Consider the following 17,698-nt stretch of genomic DNA (forward strand, 5'->3'; position numbering starts at 1 on the left):
CTAATACAATGGGGCCATGAAGCATCCCAGAGAGAAAGTAGGGGTGAAGCAGGGAGCCCCATCCTAGTAGCTGGATCCTAGGGCCCTCCCAGAGTCTTTGAAGAATTCCCACGTCCTACCTAGAATCTCAAATAAAAATGGCAACAGAGCCCGGGAATGCCTTCTAAATCCATAGAGGAAGGTGTGTGGCTGGGTGACCTTCCACACTTGGCTGAGGTCTTTCCCCAGCAAGAAGACCTGAAATCTATCTCCTGCCCCAGCCCCAGGGAAATCTGGCTTTGCAGCTGCGGCTGAAGTAGGCACCTACCCCCCACTCATTACCCCTGTATCCCCCTAAGAAACACATCTTTCTTGGCTCAGTTTGCCAGCAGGAAGTTCAGAGGGGCACAAATGACTCTTTCTCTCTGCAAAGAAAACCTGGGCTTATTAGCTCAGGTTGGGGTGGGAGGGGAGTCAGGTGGGACTCTGTGGCGAGCCTGTCCAAGCCCCCATTTCTCAGAGAAGGCCAGGCTGCATAGATGGAGTCGAGGATGGATGACTGGCCTCCCGGGGCTGACACACAACTGGTGAGGAAATTGTGGGTGCTGATTCATAAACCCAATGGATCAATATTTACCAGACAAACAAGCTTATCCTGGGTCTATCACCGGAAGAAACGTCCCAGCCAACACCAGAGGGATCCAACGTTGACGGATGCAACAGCCACTATCACTTTCCCTGTTTTGTGTCCCCACTCTTGTGGGCTCAGTGGGACAGAATTGGACCCCCTAACACCAAGAGGGAAATATGGAGTGGGGATGGGGACACTGCTTCCCTGGTGAGCCACAGCAGCTGGTATGATTATTATGAACTTCTTAGTTCATCATAAGGTCTGGCCCCTGCCGTAGACAGATCCACAAGTCAGCTGAAGCAGACTCCTTTATTCTCTGCTGCAAAGATCCTCGGACTTCAATGTGAATCAGACTGACTAGGCATACTTGTTAAAGTGCAGATTCTTGGGTGATACCAGGTCAGATTCTGAGGAGGTGGGGCCCAGGAACCTGGGCTTTGTTTCCTTTGGTCTGTTTTGCGACGAGGTCTTACTCTGTTTCCCAGGCGGGACTCCAGTGACTTTCACGACTCAATGCAGCCTCAACCTCCCGGGATCCAGTGGTCCTCCCACCTCTGCCTTCCGAGTAGTTGAGACTACAGATGCATGCCACCACACCTGGCTGTCTTTTATAAAATATTTTTTGTGGAAATGGATTTTGCTGGGTTTCCTAGGCTGATCTCAAGCTCAAGCAATCTTTCTGCCCCAATCTTAGCATTGGGAATACAGGTGTCAGCCAACGTGCCCAACCTGGAATCTGTATTGAATCACCTCCTCAGGTGATTCGGATACAGATGGTCCAGGAGCATTCTTGGAAAGCCCTTGCTGCCCTGCTCATCCTCCCCTGTTCCCAGTGGCTCCCTTGAGCAACTGATCGGCCTTTGGCCTCCCCACCCGCACCCCCCATGGCTCACATGTGCCCCTCGGGGTTGGGGAATGGACTCAGGCTGCTGGATCGCTAGCCAAGGCTCACTCCTCAGAGTGTCTTTTCCTGCAGCCATGGGGAGGGAAGAAATGATGGCATTTGGGCCAGCCAGACGGGAACACACACAGCACACCCAGATCAGCCAAACGGCTCTTCTTGGTAGAGCCAGACAGTAGAAGGAAATAGAAGTCCAAGGGCTTACTATCTGCCAGGCCCCTTACAATGGGACTGAGCAGGGAGTTGATCATTCACTGAGCACTACTGTGTGTCTGGCACACGGGAGGTGCTTTATTTATTTATTTATATCATGTCTGATCAACCCCCACCCTACAAGGCTGCTGGCAGAGCTGGGCTGGACTGGAGCCTCTGGAGGTAACATCACAGCCCATCCTTTTAGCCACAGTGCCCCGCTGCCAAAAGGAACTCCACCGACTGAGCCTCTCTGGCTCCTTTTCCCCACCCGCTGCCCCTGCCTGCGCAACTCAGGCCTCGCCATCAAAACCCATCAGCTCTGGATCCTGAAGCCCACACAGCAGCCTTGGCATCACTGGGGAAAAGAAAATGAAAGCTGAATAAAATCGGCAACACTTACATAACCTGTGAGATCTGACCAGACTCCCAGATGGCCTGGCCTGAAGGGTCAGGAGGTTCCTGGAAACCCTTACTATAGGCCTTGGCCAGCCCGCCCAGACCGTCCCCTCCCACCGCATGGCTCCCACCCTCAGTCCCAAGTCCTGGGTGTGTGATGCTGGAGACCACAGCTGTCAAGTGCAGAAGACGCTCTGGGCCCAGCAGCCAGTCCAGCCCCCAAGCCCCTCCACCACTGGGTTCATAGAAAATAAAAAGATTTCAATGATATGTGACCAATAACTATGGCCATCAAGCCAAATCGGATTTCTTCCTGGCTGATGAGTTCAGGGCCCTTTTCATTCTGAGATCTGATCAACAAATCAGTAAAATAATTCCCTCAGCATCTCATCTTGGGATCTTGCTGCAAGTTCAAGCTTGGGGGCAAGGGAGGTGGAGGAAGCAGGCAATCTGTGCCTGAGGCAGCACCAGTGGCCCAGGGACTTCAGTTTGGAACCTGCCTGGACACTGGCCTGCTGTGTGACCTAGAACATGTCCCTTCACATCTCTGGATAGGTAGTTTCTTCATCTGCCAGATGGTGGCGGTAACCCTGACAGCTCTGTCACTGCTATGTGACTTAAGGCATCCTCCTATAAATCTTCTTAGAAGTTGTTTTCCCATAGATAGAAGTATCGCAAACTGCACCCTCTTCACTGCACACGGCCCACCTTCAAGCCTCAGTGACCTAATGGGGGTGGACCCCTTACTGCACATGGCCCTTGCCTTCGTCGGAACGGGCCCCTTGCTGCACGCTGTCCACCTTCTGGCCCAGGTGACCTAATGGGGGTGGACCCCATGTTTTATTGCTCACGACCCTATCACTATCCTTAAACATGATTTCACTCACTGCCCTGCCCCCTAACCTATACACAATAAATACTCATGCTTCTGGACATTCGGGGCTCGCTCGCCAGCCTCGGCTTATAGGTGGTGTGGCCCCCCGAGCCCAGCTGCGTTTTCTTTGTACTTCTGTGTCCCATCTCTTTATTTCTCAGATCCTGCACCTCAGCACAGCCTAAGGCTCATCCCACGACCCGGTGGGGCACTCAGCCCTACAACGGGCTCCGAACGTGCCCTACACTGAAGGTGCAGAAGAACAGTATAAGTATCACTGCTTCATATGCAAGCAAGGGACACTTACTGTGGCACCTGACCTAGGGCAGAGCTTTTCGATGTAAGAATGGACATCTCCACTCTTCTCCAAGCACGGTTATTCCCTCTAACCCACACAACCTCAAGAGTATCCATTGCTACGGCAGCCCTGAGGTCGAGGTTCCTATGTCTGGGGTGGGGGCTCATAGTCATATCCTCCCTCTCTTGGAGTTGAAGCTGCCCCTCACTATAAAACAGCTCTGATCTACCCTATGGCTCTCCATGGCCAGAGACAGGAGACTCCTGTGGAGTAAATTTCTCTCTCAGTCCCCACTGCTCAGCTCATGCTGCTCCTTGAGAATTTAAATGATTATAGGCATTGCCCATTTCCCCTGAAGCTTCTGTCCCAGTTTGTCCTCATTCTCCCCTTCTTTGGTTTTCATTTACCAATGCCTTGTCCTTTGTGGATTATTCTCATCCCCTAAACCTGCTTTCTTTCTTCCAGCTGTTCCCTCAGCTCTGGGATTCCAGCGTGTAGACTCAGCTCAGGCTCCTGCAGGAGACACACAGAGTCAGGTCTCAGCTGAAGGTCCCAGGCAGCATTGAAAACCATCTCAATTCCTCAGAGACACAGAGAAAACACAGCAGTAAGGGACCTCGGAGAGGTACCAAAAAACCCCTACCTTACCAATGAGGAACCTGAAGCCCAGAAAGACCGAGACTCTCCCAGGCTCCTGCCCTCACCACTTGGTGGCAGCAGATCCACCACAAGCCTTGGCCTCAGCCTCCTTGTGCACAGCAGGTAACTCACCCTCCAGAAGCTCACTGCCTTTCAGAAACTTTAAATGAAAAACAGCAATTTCCACTGTGAAAACAAAAAGAGTAAAAGGCCCTTTCCTTGGACAAACGCTTTATCACAGTTCTATAGTCCTGGCATTTATACTTAGCTGTCATTCACTGGCTGGTAGACTGGGGCAGGGAGCACATAGGATTAAATAGCGTTTCACACAACCCTGCTCTCCCGGCCTGGGCTCTCAGCTCCTCCATTCTTCTTCAGAAACTTTCTTCTGCTGTAACTTCTGCTAGAGTCCAGGCCCTCACCTGGGTCATTTCTCCATGAAGATCCCTGTTATTTTCTTCTTCTCCTGGAGATAGAGAGGGCAGAGATTGGTTCTGGGACTCTATAGTCTTAGGTTTTCTCCTAAGCCAGCCAGGTCAGCTGAAAGCAATCATGACTGAGAGAGGTCAGGACAGTGAAGAGGAGCACGGGCTCACAATGACAGGCCCTCGTGGAGATGGTCAGTACCATAACACGGGCAATATCTGACCAATTCTGCTGGGGATGATGCAAAAAAATTTAAGTGGAGGATGCTGCCATGAGGAGAAAGGGGAAGAACCAAAAGAGTGGGGGAAGAAGAAAAATAAAATGTTTTCAGTAACAATAGAAAAAAAATGCAGAGCCCGGAGGCAAAGCCCCCTGTCACAGAGGGTTAGTTCCAGGCTGAAGAGCCTAATCAAGAAATTCCTGCTGGACTTTCCTTGGCCCCATTTCAAAATGGTTTTGGATCAGTGACTTTGTTCCCTCCACTTTCCCTCTTTTTGAACATGAATCACTAGCATCCTTATTCTGTGACTGTCCCACCAGTGCACATTGAGGACAGATAAGCTGTTTGTCCAGTTTCACAGGTCAACAGAGGTAAGGGAATTATATCAAGGATCTGTACTTGGGCCGGGCACGGTGGCTCATGCCTGAAATCCTAGCACTTTCAGAGGCCTAGGGGGATGGACCCCCTGAGGTCAGGAGTTTCAGACTAAACTGGCCAACAGGGCAAAACCCAATCTCTACTAAAAATACAAAACAATTAGCCGAATCCAGTGGTGCATGCCTGTAATCTCAGCTGCTCAAGAGGCTGAGGCAGGAGAATCGCTTGAACCTAGGAGGCAGAAGTTGCAGTAACCCAAGATCACACCACTGCACTCCAGCATGGGTCACAGACCAAGACTCACTCTCAAAAACAAAAACAAAAAAGAATCTGTACTTAATGGAAACCCTCAGAAGCCTCATTCACACTTGGTGTAGATGATTTAAATGAGATTTTAAACTTTCAATCAGATTAGAGCTACATGACATTTTTCACTTTGAACTAATTCGTTCATGACACAAAACTTGAAAACCTTAGGTGAGAGGGTGAATGTATTTTGCATATGTGAGGAACGTGAATGTCTGGGGACTAGAAGTTGAACTGTGATAAGTGGAATTTCTAAAATGGTCTCCAAACCTGCTGTACCTTTATCTCTGGGACTTGTTAAGCTAATGAGACATTTCTGTGATTATGTTGTTACATGGCAATCACACGACTTTAAAGAGTGATATGGTTTGGCTCTGTGTCCCCACCCAAATCTCATGTTGAATTATTATCCTGAGTGTTAGAGGTGGGGCCTGGTGGGAGGTTATTGGATCATGGGGAAGGTTTCTAATGGCTTAGCACCATCCCCCAAGTGCCGTCGCATGACAGAGTTTCCATGAGATCTAGCTGTTTAAAAGTATGTAGCACTTTCCCCCACTACTCTCTCTCTTTCCCCCACCCCCCGCTCTCACCCCACCCCCCAGGTCCCTGCCGACCATGTGAAGACCATGCCTGCTTCCACTTCCACCATGATTGTAAGCTTCCTGAGGCCTCCCCAGAAGCAGAAGCCTGCACAGCCCACAGAACCGTGATCTCATTAAACTGCTTTCTTTATAAATCACCCAGGTCATTCATTATAACAGTGCGAGAACAGACTAATACAAAGGCTGAGTTCTCCCAGGTCATTCATTATAACACTGCAAGAACAGACTAATACAAAGGCTGAGTTCTCCTGAGTGCACCGGATGGAATCACATCACTCCCTAAGTGTCAGAGATTTCTCTAGTGGGTACGAGAAGACATAGTCAGAGAGAGGATGGGAGCTGGAGAAGAATTCCATGGGCTGATGTTGGTTGGAAGATGGGAAAAGTGAGAAAGAATGCAGGTGGCCTCTGGAGTCAGGGTGTCTCCTGGCTGAGAGCCAGGAGCACTGAAAAAGGGATCTCAGTCCTCCACCCACAAGAGGAATTCTGCCGATACATCTGTAGTGAACTTGGAAGAGTAGCCTGAGCTCTAGATGAAAAACACAGGCAGCCCGTAACTGGATTTCAGCCTCCTAAAACCCTGATCAGAGAACCCAATCATTCTTGAGTTCTGTGGTTTCAAACCACTAATTTGTTATAATGCGTTCATAGGAAGCAACAGAAAACTAGTTACAGGTGCCTATCTGTGCTGTTTATATTTTCACATACATGTATGCTAATCCCTATAGGCACAAAAAAAGAAAAAAAAGCAAGGGGCTACAGTAAAATATTATGCTTACCTTTATGGGAGCACTGTAAGGGCTGTTCCAGAGCCCTTGCAACTTGAAGAAGATAATGAAGGGCATTTCAGGCAGGTGAGAAGTGYCTCTTCAATGYTACCAATCCAATTTCTGAAAGAAAAAAAAAAGRTGGTAAACTATTTAACTCCCAGCCAGGTRTGGTGGCTCATGCATGTAATYCCAGTACTTTGGGWGGYTAAKGTGTGTRGATCACCTAAGGTTGGTAGTTCAAGAMCAGCCTGACCAACATGRATAAACTCTTTTTCTACTAAAAATACAAAATTAGCCGGRCATGGTGGTGCAYGCCTGTAATCCCAGCAACTCAAAAGGCTGAGGCATAAGAATCACTTGAACCCTAGTGGTAGAAGTTGCAGTGAGCTGAGACTGCACATAGCACTCCAGCATGGTGGCTCATGCCTGTAATCCCAACACGTTGGGAGGCTGAGAAGGGCAGATCACCTCAAGTTGGGATTTCAAGACCAGCCTGACCTACACGGAGAAACCCCATCTCTACTAAAAATACAAAATTAGGTTGGCATGGTGGTGCATGCCTGTAATCCCAGGTACTCGGGAGGCTGAGGCAGTAGAATTGCTAGAATCTAGGAGGCAGAGGTTGCAGTGAGCCGAGATCTCACCATTACACTACAGCCTGCACAACAAGAGTGAAACTCCAGCTCAAAAACAAACGTAACTCTGCATAACATTATCTGAAAATTCATCATCTACATTTCTAATAGAAGGATTTTTTTTTTTTTTAGCTCTTTCACTTGTGATCACCAGACAAGGTTTGATAGTAACTATCTGTTACTAGCATAGACGAACCAATTCAAGGAGAGCAATAAACAGGACTACTACTAAGTTCCCCCAAAGAAAGTCCTTAGAATAAAATATCTCCTCTAGTTTACACAAGAGTAAGACAATGGTCCATTAGATAAAATCCCAATCTAATAAAAGCTGAAATGTAATGCTGTCTGTTTCCCAAATTTTAATTTTGTTCAGGCTCTGTCATGGTGACCAGGGATTGGAAAATGATTGCAAAGAGCCTCTGGGGCATCTGGGGAGAAAAGAAATGTAGTCTATATTCTAAGAGGGGACTGAGGTGATGGCTACAAAATTCTACATATCTACTGAAATTATTCAGTTCTACATTTGCAATTAGTGACTTTTATTACAAGTAACTTATTTAATGAAATTTCTGGTTTCAACTTCAACTTGTAAGGAGCCAAGAGGTCACCACTTGTCCTCACAACAAGAAAAAAGCTGAACGAACTGCAAATTATCAAACCTTATTAGAGGGACTAGAGGAGAGGTCACAGGGCAAATTGCCATGCTGAAAAGAAAGACAGGCAAACACAGGGAACAGAAGCTGCTGAAGCCAGCCACTGGGAGGAGCACTTAAATGGTACTGACAGATGACTAGAAGCTGAGGGTGGCCTGGCTTGAGCATTCAGAACTCCTTGGGGCCCAGATTTAGGGGGGATCTCACACTTTTCTAAGTTTTACCACCTGGAGCCCAACCAGGTTCTCATACTAAAGATCAGAAAAATGCCCACAGAACTGACACCGCCAACTTCAGCACTAATTATAAAGCTACAGTAACCAAAGAGTATGGAAATTTGTGAAGGAAGAAAAAAACAGACAAATAGGTCACCAGAAAAGAACACAGAGCTCGGAAATAGACTGATCTTTGAGAAAGGTGCAAAGGCAATTTAACAGGGAAAGGATAGTCTTTTCAACAAATGGTGCTAGAATGACTAGATATCCACATGTGAAAAATAAATAAATCTAGACACAGATTTTACACCTTTCACGAAATGGATCTTACCCCTGAATGTAAGGTGCAAACCTGTAAGACTCCTAGAGGATAACATAGGGGAAAATCTGGGTGACTGTGGGTTTAGCGATGACTTCTCAGATACAATGTCAAAAGCACAATCCAGGAAGGAAAAAATTGATTAGTTGAACTTCATTAAAATTAAAAACTTCTGCTCTGTGAAAGACATTGTTAAGAAAATGAATAAACAAGTGATAAACTGGGGAAAAAACATTGGCAAAATACAGATCTGATGGAAAGTCTGGTGTCCAAAATACATAATGCACTCTTAAAACTCAATAATAAAAAAGCAAACCACCCAATTTAGAAATGGGCAAAAGATCTGGATACTTCACCAGAAAAGACATATGGATGGCAAATAAGCATAGCATAAAGATGCTAGAAACCATGTGTCACTAGGAAATTGCATATTAAACCAATGAGATGCCACTACACTAATGGAATGGCTCAAATACACCTAATGGAATGGCTCAAATCCGAACAACTGACAATACCAAAGGCTGTCAAAGATGCAGAGCAATGGGAACTCTCATTCACTGCTAGCGGAAATGCAAAATGCTAGTCACTTTGGAAAACAGTTTGGCAGGTTTTTTTTTTTGGCAAAGCTAAACATAGCCTTGCCACATAATCCTGCAAACAGCAGTTTTAGGTATTTATCACAGTAATGTGAAAACATGTTCAGTCAAAAACTTGCATCCAGGTATTTACAACAGTTTTGCTCATACTTGTCAAAAACTGGAAATAACCAAAATATCCTTTACTAAGTGAATGGCTAAACAAACTGTGGTATATCTGTACAACAGAATATGATTCGTGATAAAAAGAAATGAGCTATCAGGCCATGAAAAGACATGGAGGAACTTTAAATCCATAATGCTAGGAAGAAACTAGTCTAAAGACTCTACACACTGTATGATTCCAACACTAGGACATTCCAGGAAAGTCAAAATGATAGAGATAGTGAAATGATCAATGATTGCCAAGGATGGAGGAGGGATGAATTGGTTGAACACAAGGAGGTTTTCAGCAGTGAAACTCTTCTGTGGGATACTGTACTGAGGATTCATGACACTAGGTAATTGTCAAAACCCACAGAACTATAAAACTCAAAGAATAAACCCTAATGTAAACTATGGAGTTTAGTTAATAACACCATATCAATATTGATTGATCAATTGTAAACATCTATCACACTAATGCAAGATACTAATGATAGAAGAAATTGTGTACTAGGGGACAAGAGAGAATAGGGGAATTCCCTGTGCTCTTGGTTCAATTTATCTGTAAACCTAGAATTATTCTAAAAAATAATATCTATTAAATTTTATTAAAATTATGACATGACAGCCCCAAATCAAAATGTTGGTGGCATCCTGTTACTGTGTGGTTAATACTGGGCATTGGGGCGGATCAACCTGGAGTCAGAACGGTTGGAGATATTAATGCCTCTGCCTTCAACCTGTGGTTCTGTTGGTGTCCCTGGAATCTAAAGAGCAGGTCAGTTAGCTTGAGACAGCCTCAGTGCTCCAGATAGTGCAGGCTTCTGGTAAGGACAGGGAGAAATCATCTCAGGGCAGTGATATGACTGATACAGATTTTATTTGGGATATTTTATTTTGAAGTCTAAAAAGTATTTAACTTAGAAGACAGATACTCTCTGCTCATGATGTTAAGAACAAATTTAGAATCGTTGTTAAACTTACATCTTTATTTCCCTAGCTGGCCAGGACCTCATCAGTAGCTACTGATATCACTAGTATCCTCTGATCACCTTGGCAGTGTTAACTGTTTTGACCGAACAGGAAACTGAGGTGTTGCTTGTACCTAAGATGCAGACACCTGGCAGAAATCCAGGGTCACTGGCCCAGAGCAAGTCATCCAGCTGTTGATAACAACCAGAARGKGGACCCRGCCATCCACTGAGGTCATCTCCATGCAGCAKGAGCCACTTGCTCTAATGAAGCCACCATCACTACACTTCTCATAACTCGCTATTCACTGGACTAAGTTCTGTGAAAGCTGAGATCATATTCTACTCGTCTCTGTGTTCATGATTCCCAGCTTAGAGTCTGGCACTAAGGAAGGGCTCAGCAGTGTTCACTGAAGATAGGATAAAAGTGACTACAGATATCCAATTCAATCACCAACATTCCTCTCCAAAATGTCCTACCAGGGATGCCATAATTTCTTCCAAGATGCAGCAAGCCTCCTTCTTACACCTGGAGACCCCTGCTCTATACCAGTCATACCCCAGGATCTTCTGTGGGACACTGAGGAAAAACGGGACTACTCTGAAGAATTCCTCTTATGGTTCTTGTCATTGGGAGCAATGTCTTCACTTACACTCCCATCCTCTGGGCTGCCATGACACCCCACTTTCAGAGATCTACAATATTTTCTTGAAATCATGTCTCTGTGTTCTTTCTCTCCTGAGCTTGAGTTCCTTGGGGAAACACTACTATTTGAACCCCAAGTGCTTAACACAGTGTAGAGAAAATTAAACACCCAGTAAATACTCATATCATATAGAGACCTTCCTCAACTGCAAGTGCAGAGGAATAGTGTAACTATCACTGCTTCATATACTGGCAAGAAACACTTATTCTGACACCTGACCTACGACAGAACTGTTTCATTTAAGAACAGACATCTCTAACCCTTCTCCAAGCATGTTTCTTCTCTCTAGCCCGCACTGACCTGAAGAGCATCCACTGCTATGGCAGCCCCGAGGTTGAGGCTCCTGTGTCTGGAGTGGGGCTCACGGTCGCATCCTCCCCCTCTTGGAGTTGGTGCTGCCCCTCACAATAAACCAGCTCTGATCTCTGGCCAGCTTTGGCTCTCCCTGGCCAGGGTCAGGAGACTCCTGTGGAGTAAGTTTCTCTCTTGGTCCCCAATGCTCAGCTTGCGCTACTCCCCCAGTGGTTGAATGATCATAGGGCTATTGCCCATTTCCCCTGAAGCTTCTGGCCCAGTTTGTCCTTATTCTCCCCTTCTTTGTTTCTCACCTGTTCTAGCATTGCCTTGTCCTTTGCAGGTTATTCTCTTTTCCAAAACCTGCTGACTTACTTTCTTCCATCTGATCCCTCGGTTCTCGGCTTCCAGGGTGTGGACTCAGCTCAGTCTCTGCAGGAGAAACACAGAGGCGAGAGTCAGGAGTCAGACCCAGAGAGGTCAGAGGCAGGTTACAGGTCCAGGCAGTGTTAAAGACCATCTCAGTCCCTCAAGCACTCAGAGAAAACTGAGCAGGAAGGGACCTTAGAGAGGTACAATAAGCCCCTACTTTACTGATGAGAAAACTCAGGTCCAGAAAGACTAAGACTCTCCCAGGCTCCCTCACCACCTAGTGGCAGGAGATAGACCACACAAGCCATGGCCTCACCCTCCCTGTGCAACGCAGGTAACTCACCCTCCAGAAACTCACTGCTGCCTTTCAGAAAACTTTGGATCCAATACAGCAATTTCTCCTTGCAAACAGTAAAAGGGCCTTTCCTTGGACAATTCTTTATCGTGGTTCTATAGTCCTATTACTTATTTTCAGTCTATTGTCATTTGCTGGCTTGTAGATTGGGGCAGGGAGCACGTGAGGATTAAATAGTGCTTAACACAACCCTGTTTTCCCAGTCTGAGCGTTCAGCTCCTCCATGCTTCCTCAGGAAGTTTCCTCTGCTATAACTGCTGGAGAGTCCAGGCCCTCATGTGGGTCATTTCTCCATGAAGATCCCTGTTATTCTCTTCCTCTCCTGGAGATAGAGAGGGCAGAGAATGGTTCTGGGACTTCATACTCTTAGGTTTTCTCCTAACCCAGCCAGGTCAGCTGAAAGCAATCATGACTCAGAGAGGTCAGGTCTGTGAAGACGATCTCAGAGGTACACGGGCTCACAAGGACAGCCCCTCGTGGAGATGGTCAGGACTGTGACACGGGCAATATCTGAACAATTCTGCTGGGGATGATGGACCAAAGATTAGCCAGAGGATGCTGCCATGAGGAGAAAGGAGAAGAACCAAAGGAGTGGGGAAAAAAATAAGATAGATAATAATGGTTTCAAGAAATGCAGAGCAAAGGTCCCAGAGGCAAAGTCCCACAGGATGGAGGCTCAGTCCCAGGCTGTGGGTGCAACTTAAGAACCTCCTGCTGGATTTTGCCCAGCTCCACTTCCATACTATTCTGGGTCAGTGACTTCTTTCTCCCTTCCATATTCCTTCTTTTTGAACTAGAATCACTGTAATTCTTATTCTGTGTCTGTCCCGTCATTCCTCATTAGGAGCAGATAAGCAGTTTGTTCAGTTTCACAGGTTGATGGAGGTAAGGAAATTATGTCAAGGATCTGTACTTAATGGACACACATAGAAGCCTCATCCACACCTAGTGTGGATGTTTTAGATGAGAGTTTATACTTTGGAACTGATGTGGACTATGTGACATTTTCCATGTTAAAACAATGCTTTAATAACATGAAATTTGGAAACTTTAGAGGAGTGGATAAATGCATTTTGCAGATGGGGGAATGTGAGTGTCCAACTGTGGTAGATGGAATTTCTGAAATGGTCCCCAAACATGCCATACCCTTGTCTCTGAAGCTTATTAAGGAGATGAGACACCATTCCTGTGATTATGTTGTTATATGACAGATACATGACTTGAAGATGGTGAGGTTACTTGCATGAACTGGATCGAATCGCATCACTCCGTAGGTGACAGAGCTTTCTGTGGCTGGTTGGAGAAGATGAAATCAGAGAAGGAAGGAGCTTGAGAAGGACTCCATGAGTTGTGATTGGTTGAAAGATGGAAAAGACAGGTAAAGAGGAAAGCGGGTGGCCTCTGAAGTCAGAGTGTCTCCTGGCTGACAGCCAGCACAGAAAAGGGCCCTCAGTCCCCCACAAACAAGAATAGAAACTTTTTCCAATATCTGCAGTGAACTTGGAATAAAAGCTTGAACTCTAGAGAAAAAGCATACCCAGGCCATTCCTGGATTTTAGCCTCACATGACCATGATCAGAAAACTCAGGAAAGAAGGAAAAGAAGGAAAGGAGGGAGGGGTGGGGAAGCAGACAAACTTACATGAAGATGAGAAGATCCAGAGGAACTTACACCACCAATATTTTCCATTAACAGGAACACGCTAACTAGTTAAGAGACAGAGATGCACTACTATAAAACCATATACTGTTTCCATGGCGTACAATCCTTCCTGCTTCTCTGAAACACCGTCTGTCTCTGGCCTGCTGTTGTTAGAGACACTAGTCTTCCCTTTGGACAATTTTGGCACCCACAGGAATGAGATGGGACGCTGAACCCTAGAACACCAGGCCACGACCTTCCCTGCTGCTCTTTGTCCACTCCAGAAGCTAACCGGCTGCAGGTGGGGGTCTTAGCCCCTGGGTCTGACATCATTCCTTTGCCTTTCTCACTGGGCTTCTCTCCTTGCACTGGCTCCCACTCCCCCTGGACCTGGCAGGTGACCACGTGAGAAGGACACAGGCCACACTGCTTTCCTTCTCCCACTTTTGATGCCTGCAGTGGTGGGTTCCATGGGGCAGCAACCTGACATTTACTCATTGTGGTTCCCCTACCCCAGAGCAGGGCCTGGCACCTAATAGCCACCCTGTGAATGCTCAGTGAAAGAAGGCGACCACCACAAGGTCCTAAGGAACCAAGAATTCCACAGTGGCCCATCAATTTTAAGTCCTACACGATTCCACAATGGGAGATGTGAAAGGCCTTCAAAAGTGGCCACTCTCTGAAACATTCTACTGGCAGCGGAGCCATGTTTCCCCATGCTGGACCCATCTAGAGGGCACCGCCTAAAACCAGACACATCTCCCCACCCAGGAGAGCTCAGGGGACTTAGCCTGGGAAATGAGGGTGGACAGGGAGGGGGGAACCATGAAAGTTGAAGAGGTGAAAGCAGGTGAAAGGGAACAGCAAATGGGGATGGAGACTGGCGGGTGAGAGGGGAAGAGAGAGCAGAGGGACGCAGATCCAGCCACTGAGGAAAAGTCCTGAAGAGAACGCTGTCCTCTCCTGGAGTCAAGTAACTTCCACCTGACCATGAACTGCAGCTCGTGGGTGGCACACGCGGGTCATGCTGCAATGTTTAGGGCCTATGGAATCCTCCCTTCTCATCTGAATCGTAATGGAGACAGGACTCTCTGACCCCATCCAGCTGGCAGTGCCTCATGGTTTTTACCTGTTAGATCTGGCAGCTCTTCATGTCAGCCCACATGCGTGAGGCTGCTCTTGGTGCAGCCAAATGGGGAAGATTCTACATCAGTGCCTCGGAGAGTCCACCGGAAGCCCTGGACAGCAGGAGTCGGTGGTGCTCCAGCATGGACGCCAAGAGCACACAGCACTGAAGCTCCAGACACCCTCAGGAGAACAGTAAAGGACGATGTGCTGATGAGAGCCTGGGTCAGCAGGAACCTCCGCCTGGGTCTCAACATGATTGGCCCTCATACGGGCTATGACATAAAAGAGAGAAATCAAGGTTAATATTAAGATTCAGGGCTTGGGCAACTTAAAGGATGGAACTGCCATTTGTTGAGACTCAGAAGACTGAGAAAGGAGCAGATTGAAAGGTGGTGAGGAACTAGAGTTGGTTGGGTTTCTGTCATAAGCAATCAACAGTCCTGACCAGCCTGGGCAACATAGTAAGACCCTGTCTCTGAAAATAAAAAATTAGCCAAGCATGGTGTTGCACACGTGCAGTCTCAGCTCCTTGGGAGACTGAGGCAGGAGGATTCCTTGAGCCTTGAGTTAAAGGTTACAATGCGCTATGATGGCACCACTGCACTCCAACCTGCAGGAGGAGAAAAAAAAAAAAAAGGTCCTGATTAAATACTTGAGTAGCCAGAGACGTTTTCACAAAGTAAGTACTCTTTGAGGCAGATCTTAGTGAACAGGAATTCCATTCTTTCTGTTAGGAAATTAAGAGAGTGTGGGTGTGGTTAGTTAATGCTGATTGAATTATCTTTAGACTCTCATCTACTGGTCTATCTGGTCTATTTCTATATGTATATTCTATCTCTGTCTCACTGAGTTTGCTAGTTTATGCTGCAGTAACAAAAGCCCCCAAATCTTAGCAGCTGCACATACGAAGGTTTATTTTCATTGACATTTCCTGTGATGGCAGGTTAACTGTGACTCTACTCTAGACAAGCTATTTTGTTAGATGGTAAACGCTGTGATACTTGGAGAATTTTTGAATGTGGTTCATTCATTCATTCAACAACTATTTCTTCAATATCTGTTTCATACCAGGCAGGGTCAAGTACTGAGAATACAGTAGTAAATAACAGATAAGATCTCTAATTTCCAAGAGCTTATATTAAAATGAGATTAAACACATACAAAATAATCATAATAATACTATATTCACAAATTAAATAGACTTAGTAAATATTCTAAATTAGAAAAATATACAATGATTAAAACTAAAATGGCCAGGTGCGATGGCCCACATCTGTAATACCAACACTTTGGGATGCCAAGGTGGGAGGATCATTTGAGCCCAGGAGTTTGAAACCAGTCTGGGCACCATAGGAAGACCCTGCATACAAAAGATACAAAATTAGCCAGGCATGGTGGTGCATGCCTGTAGTCCCAGCTACTAAGAAGGCTGAGGTGGGAGGCTGCTTGAGCCTGAGAGGTCAAAGCTGCACTGAGCAACGATCATACCACTGCACCACTGTACTCCAGCCTGGGCAACGGAGCGAGACCCTGTCTCAAGAAAAAAAAAAAGAAGCTTTTTTCCTCTCCAGCTGTCTAAGGATAAGCCGCCATCATGAACGRAACAGTAACTATCCGCACTAGAAAGTGCATGACCAACCAACTGCTTCAGAGGAAACAAATGGTCATTGATGTCCTTCACCCCGGGAAGGCAACAGTGCCTAAGACAGAAATTCGGGAAAAACTAGCCAAAATGTACAAGACCACACCGGATGTCATCTTTGTATTTGGATTCAGAACTCATTTTGGTGGTGGCAAGACAACTGGCTTTGGCATGATTTATGATTCCCTGGATTATGCAAAGAAAAATGAACCCAAACATAGACTTGCAAGACATGGCCTGCATGAGAAGAAAAAGACCTCAAGAAAGCAATGAAAGGAAAGCAAGAACAGAATGAAGAAAGTCAGGGGGACTGCAAAGGCCAATGTTGGTGCTGGCAAAAAGTGAGCTGGAGATTGGATCACAGCCGAAGGAGTAAAGGTGCTGCAATGATGTTACCTATGGCTGTTGTGGATTTTTCACGAGAAGCTTAATAAACTAAAAACTTTCCTGTGAAAAAAAGAAAAAAAGAAGAAGAAACAATTTAATCGATATACTCCTGAAATTATGTAAAATCCTATTGTCTACATTACATCACATCAGCCTTTACTTTAACTGGCTTAACATTTAGTTAGATATGATCCATAAAATTTTCCTGGTAATTAAGTATACCTAAAAACAATTAACTATAAAAGAGGTACTGCCTTGACAGAAAGATTGTAAAAATTTTTAAAGACAAATAAATAGAGAATAAAACCTGTAGCTCTGTGAGGCACAAATAATATCTAATTGAAGTCACAATGAACATCTAGCAATCATTCTAAATACCACAGAATTCATTTAATACATTCTGCCTGAACTCCCAACCGATCTCACTTACCAACACCTGTATGTAGCCAAGAAATTGACAATCATTTATAAATTACCACCTATGGCTGCATCTGCTCTACCCACTTAAAAAATTTCATGGGTTTCTTTATTTATTATTTTTTGTGGAGATTGGATCTTGCTATGTTGCCCAGGTTGGTCCAGAAACAGACCCACACTGATTTCGTCAATCAGATGACTATACAGCTATCCAACTGATGAAAAAAAGTGCTACATAGTGCAGAAGAACAAAGACGGTCTTTTCAATACAGGGTGCTTGATCAAGCAGTCACATCCATGTAGTAAAAAATGAATCATGGCTGGGTGGGTTGGCTCGCACCTGTAATCCCTGCACTCTGAGAGGCTGAAGCGGGCAGACTACTTGAGCCCAAGAGGTTGAGACCAACCTGGGAAAACGAATCCCCATACATCTATGGTCTCAGGTACTCAGGAGGCTGAGCTGGGAGGACTGTTTGAGCCAGGAGGTGGAGGTTGCAGTGAGCTGAGATTATGCCGCCCCGCTCCAGCCTGAGCAATAGAGTGAGAGCCTATCTGGGGCAGGGGAGGAAGCATAAACTAAAATAAAATTGCTATGTGGTTAAGTGTT

The 17,698-nt window shown here is 45.9% G+C and overlaps 1 protein-coding gene and 1 long non-coding RNA gene across 4 annotated transcripts; one reads left to right on the forward strand and one right to left on the reverse strand.

The window, feature by feature from the left end:
* Positions 1–3,386: 3,386 nt before the first annotated feature.
* Positions 3,387–14,703, reverse strand: LOC119469877. Of its 3 annotated transcripts, none has more exons than XR_005198729.1 (3): positions 14,647–14,703; positions 6,625–6,735; positions 3,387–3,787 (listed from the first exon to the last, which is right to left on the reverse strand). It is a non-coding gene; the product is annotated as an uncharacterized LOC119469877 (long non-coding RNA). The 3 variants fall into 3 exon arrangements; XR_005198727.1 differs by lacking the exon at positions 3,387–3,787 and adding an exon at positions 4,171–4,379; XR_005198728.1 differs by lacking the exon at positions 3,387–3,787 and adding an exon at positions 6,307–6,374.
* Positions 14,704–16,239: 1,536 nt separating this feature from the next.
* LOC108298333 (40S ribosomal protein S24-like) lies at positions 16,240–16,682 on the forward strand. Its single transcript, XM_037735725.1, has one exon. It carries the CDS (start codon positions 16,240–16,242, stop codon positions 16,558–16,560), a length of 321 nt encoding a protein of 106 aa, XP_037591653.1. The 3' UTR covers positions 16,561–16,682.
* The last annotated feature ends 1,016 nt before the right edge of the window (positions 16,683–17,698 follow it).

This window comes from Cebus imitator, unplaced genomic scaffold (assembly GCF_001604975.1).
Source record: "Cebus imitator isolate Cc_AM_T3 unplaced genomic scaffold, Cebus_imitator-1.0 Scaffold938, whole genome shotgun sequence".
Taxonomy (NCBI): Eukaryota; Metazoa; Chordata; class Mammalia; order Primates; family Cebidae; genus Cebus; species Cebus imitator.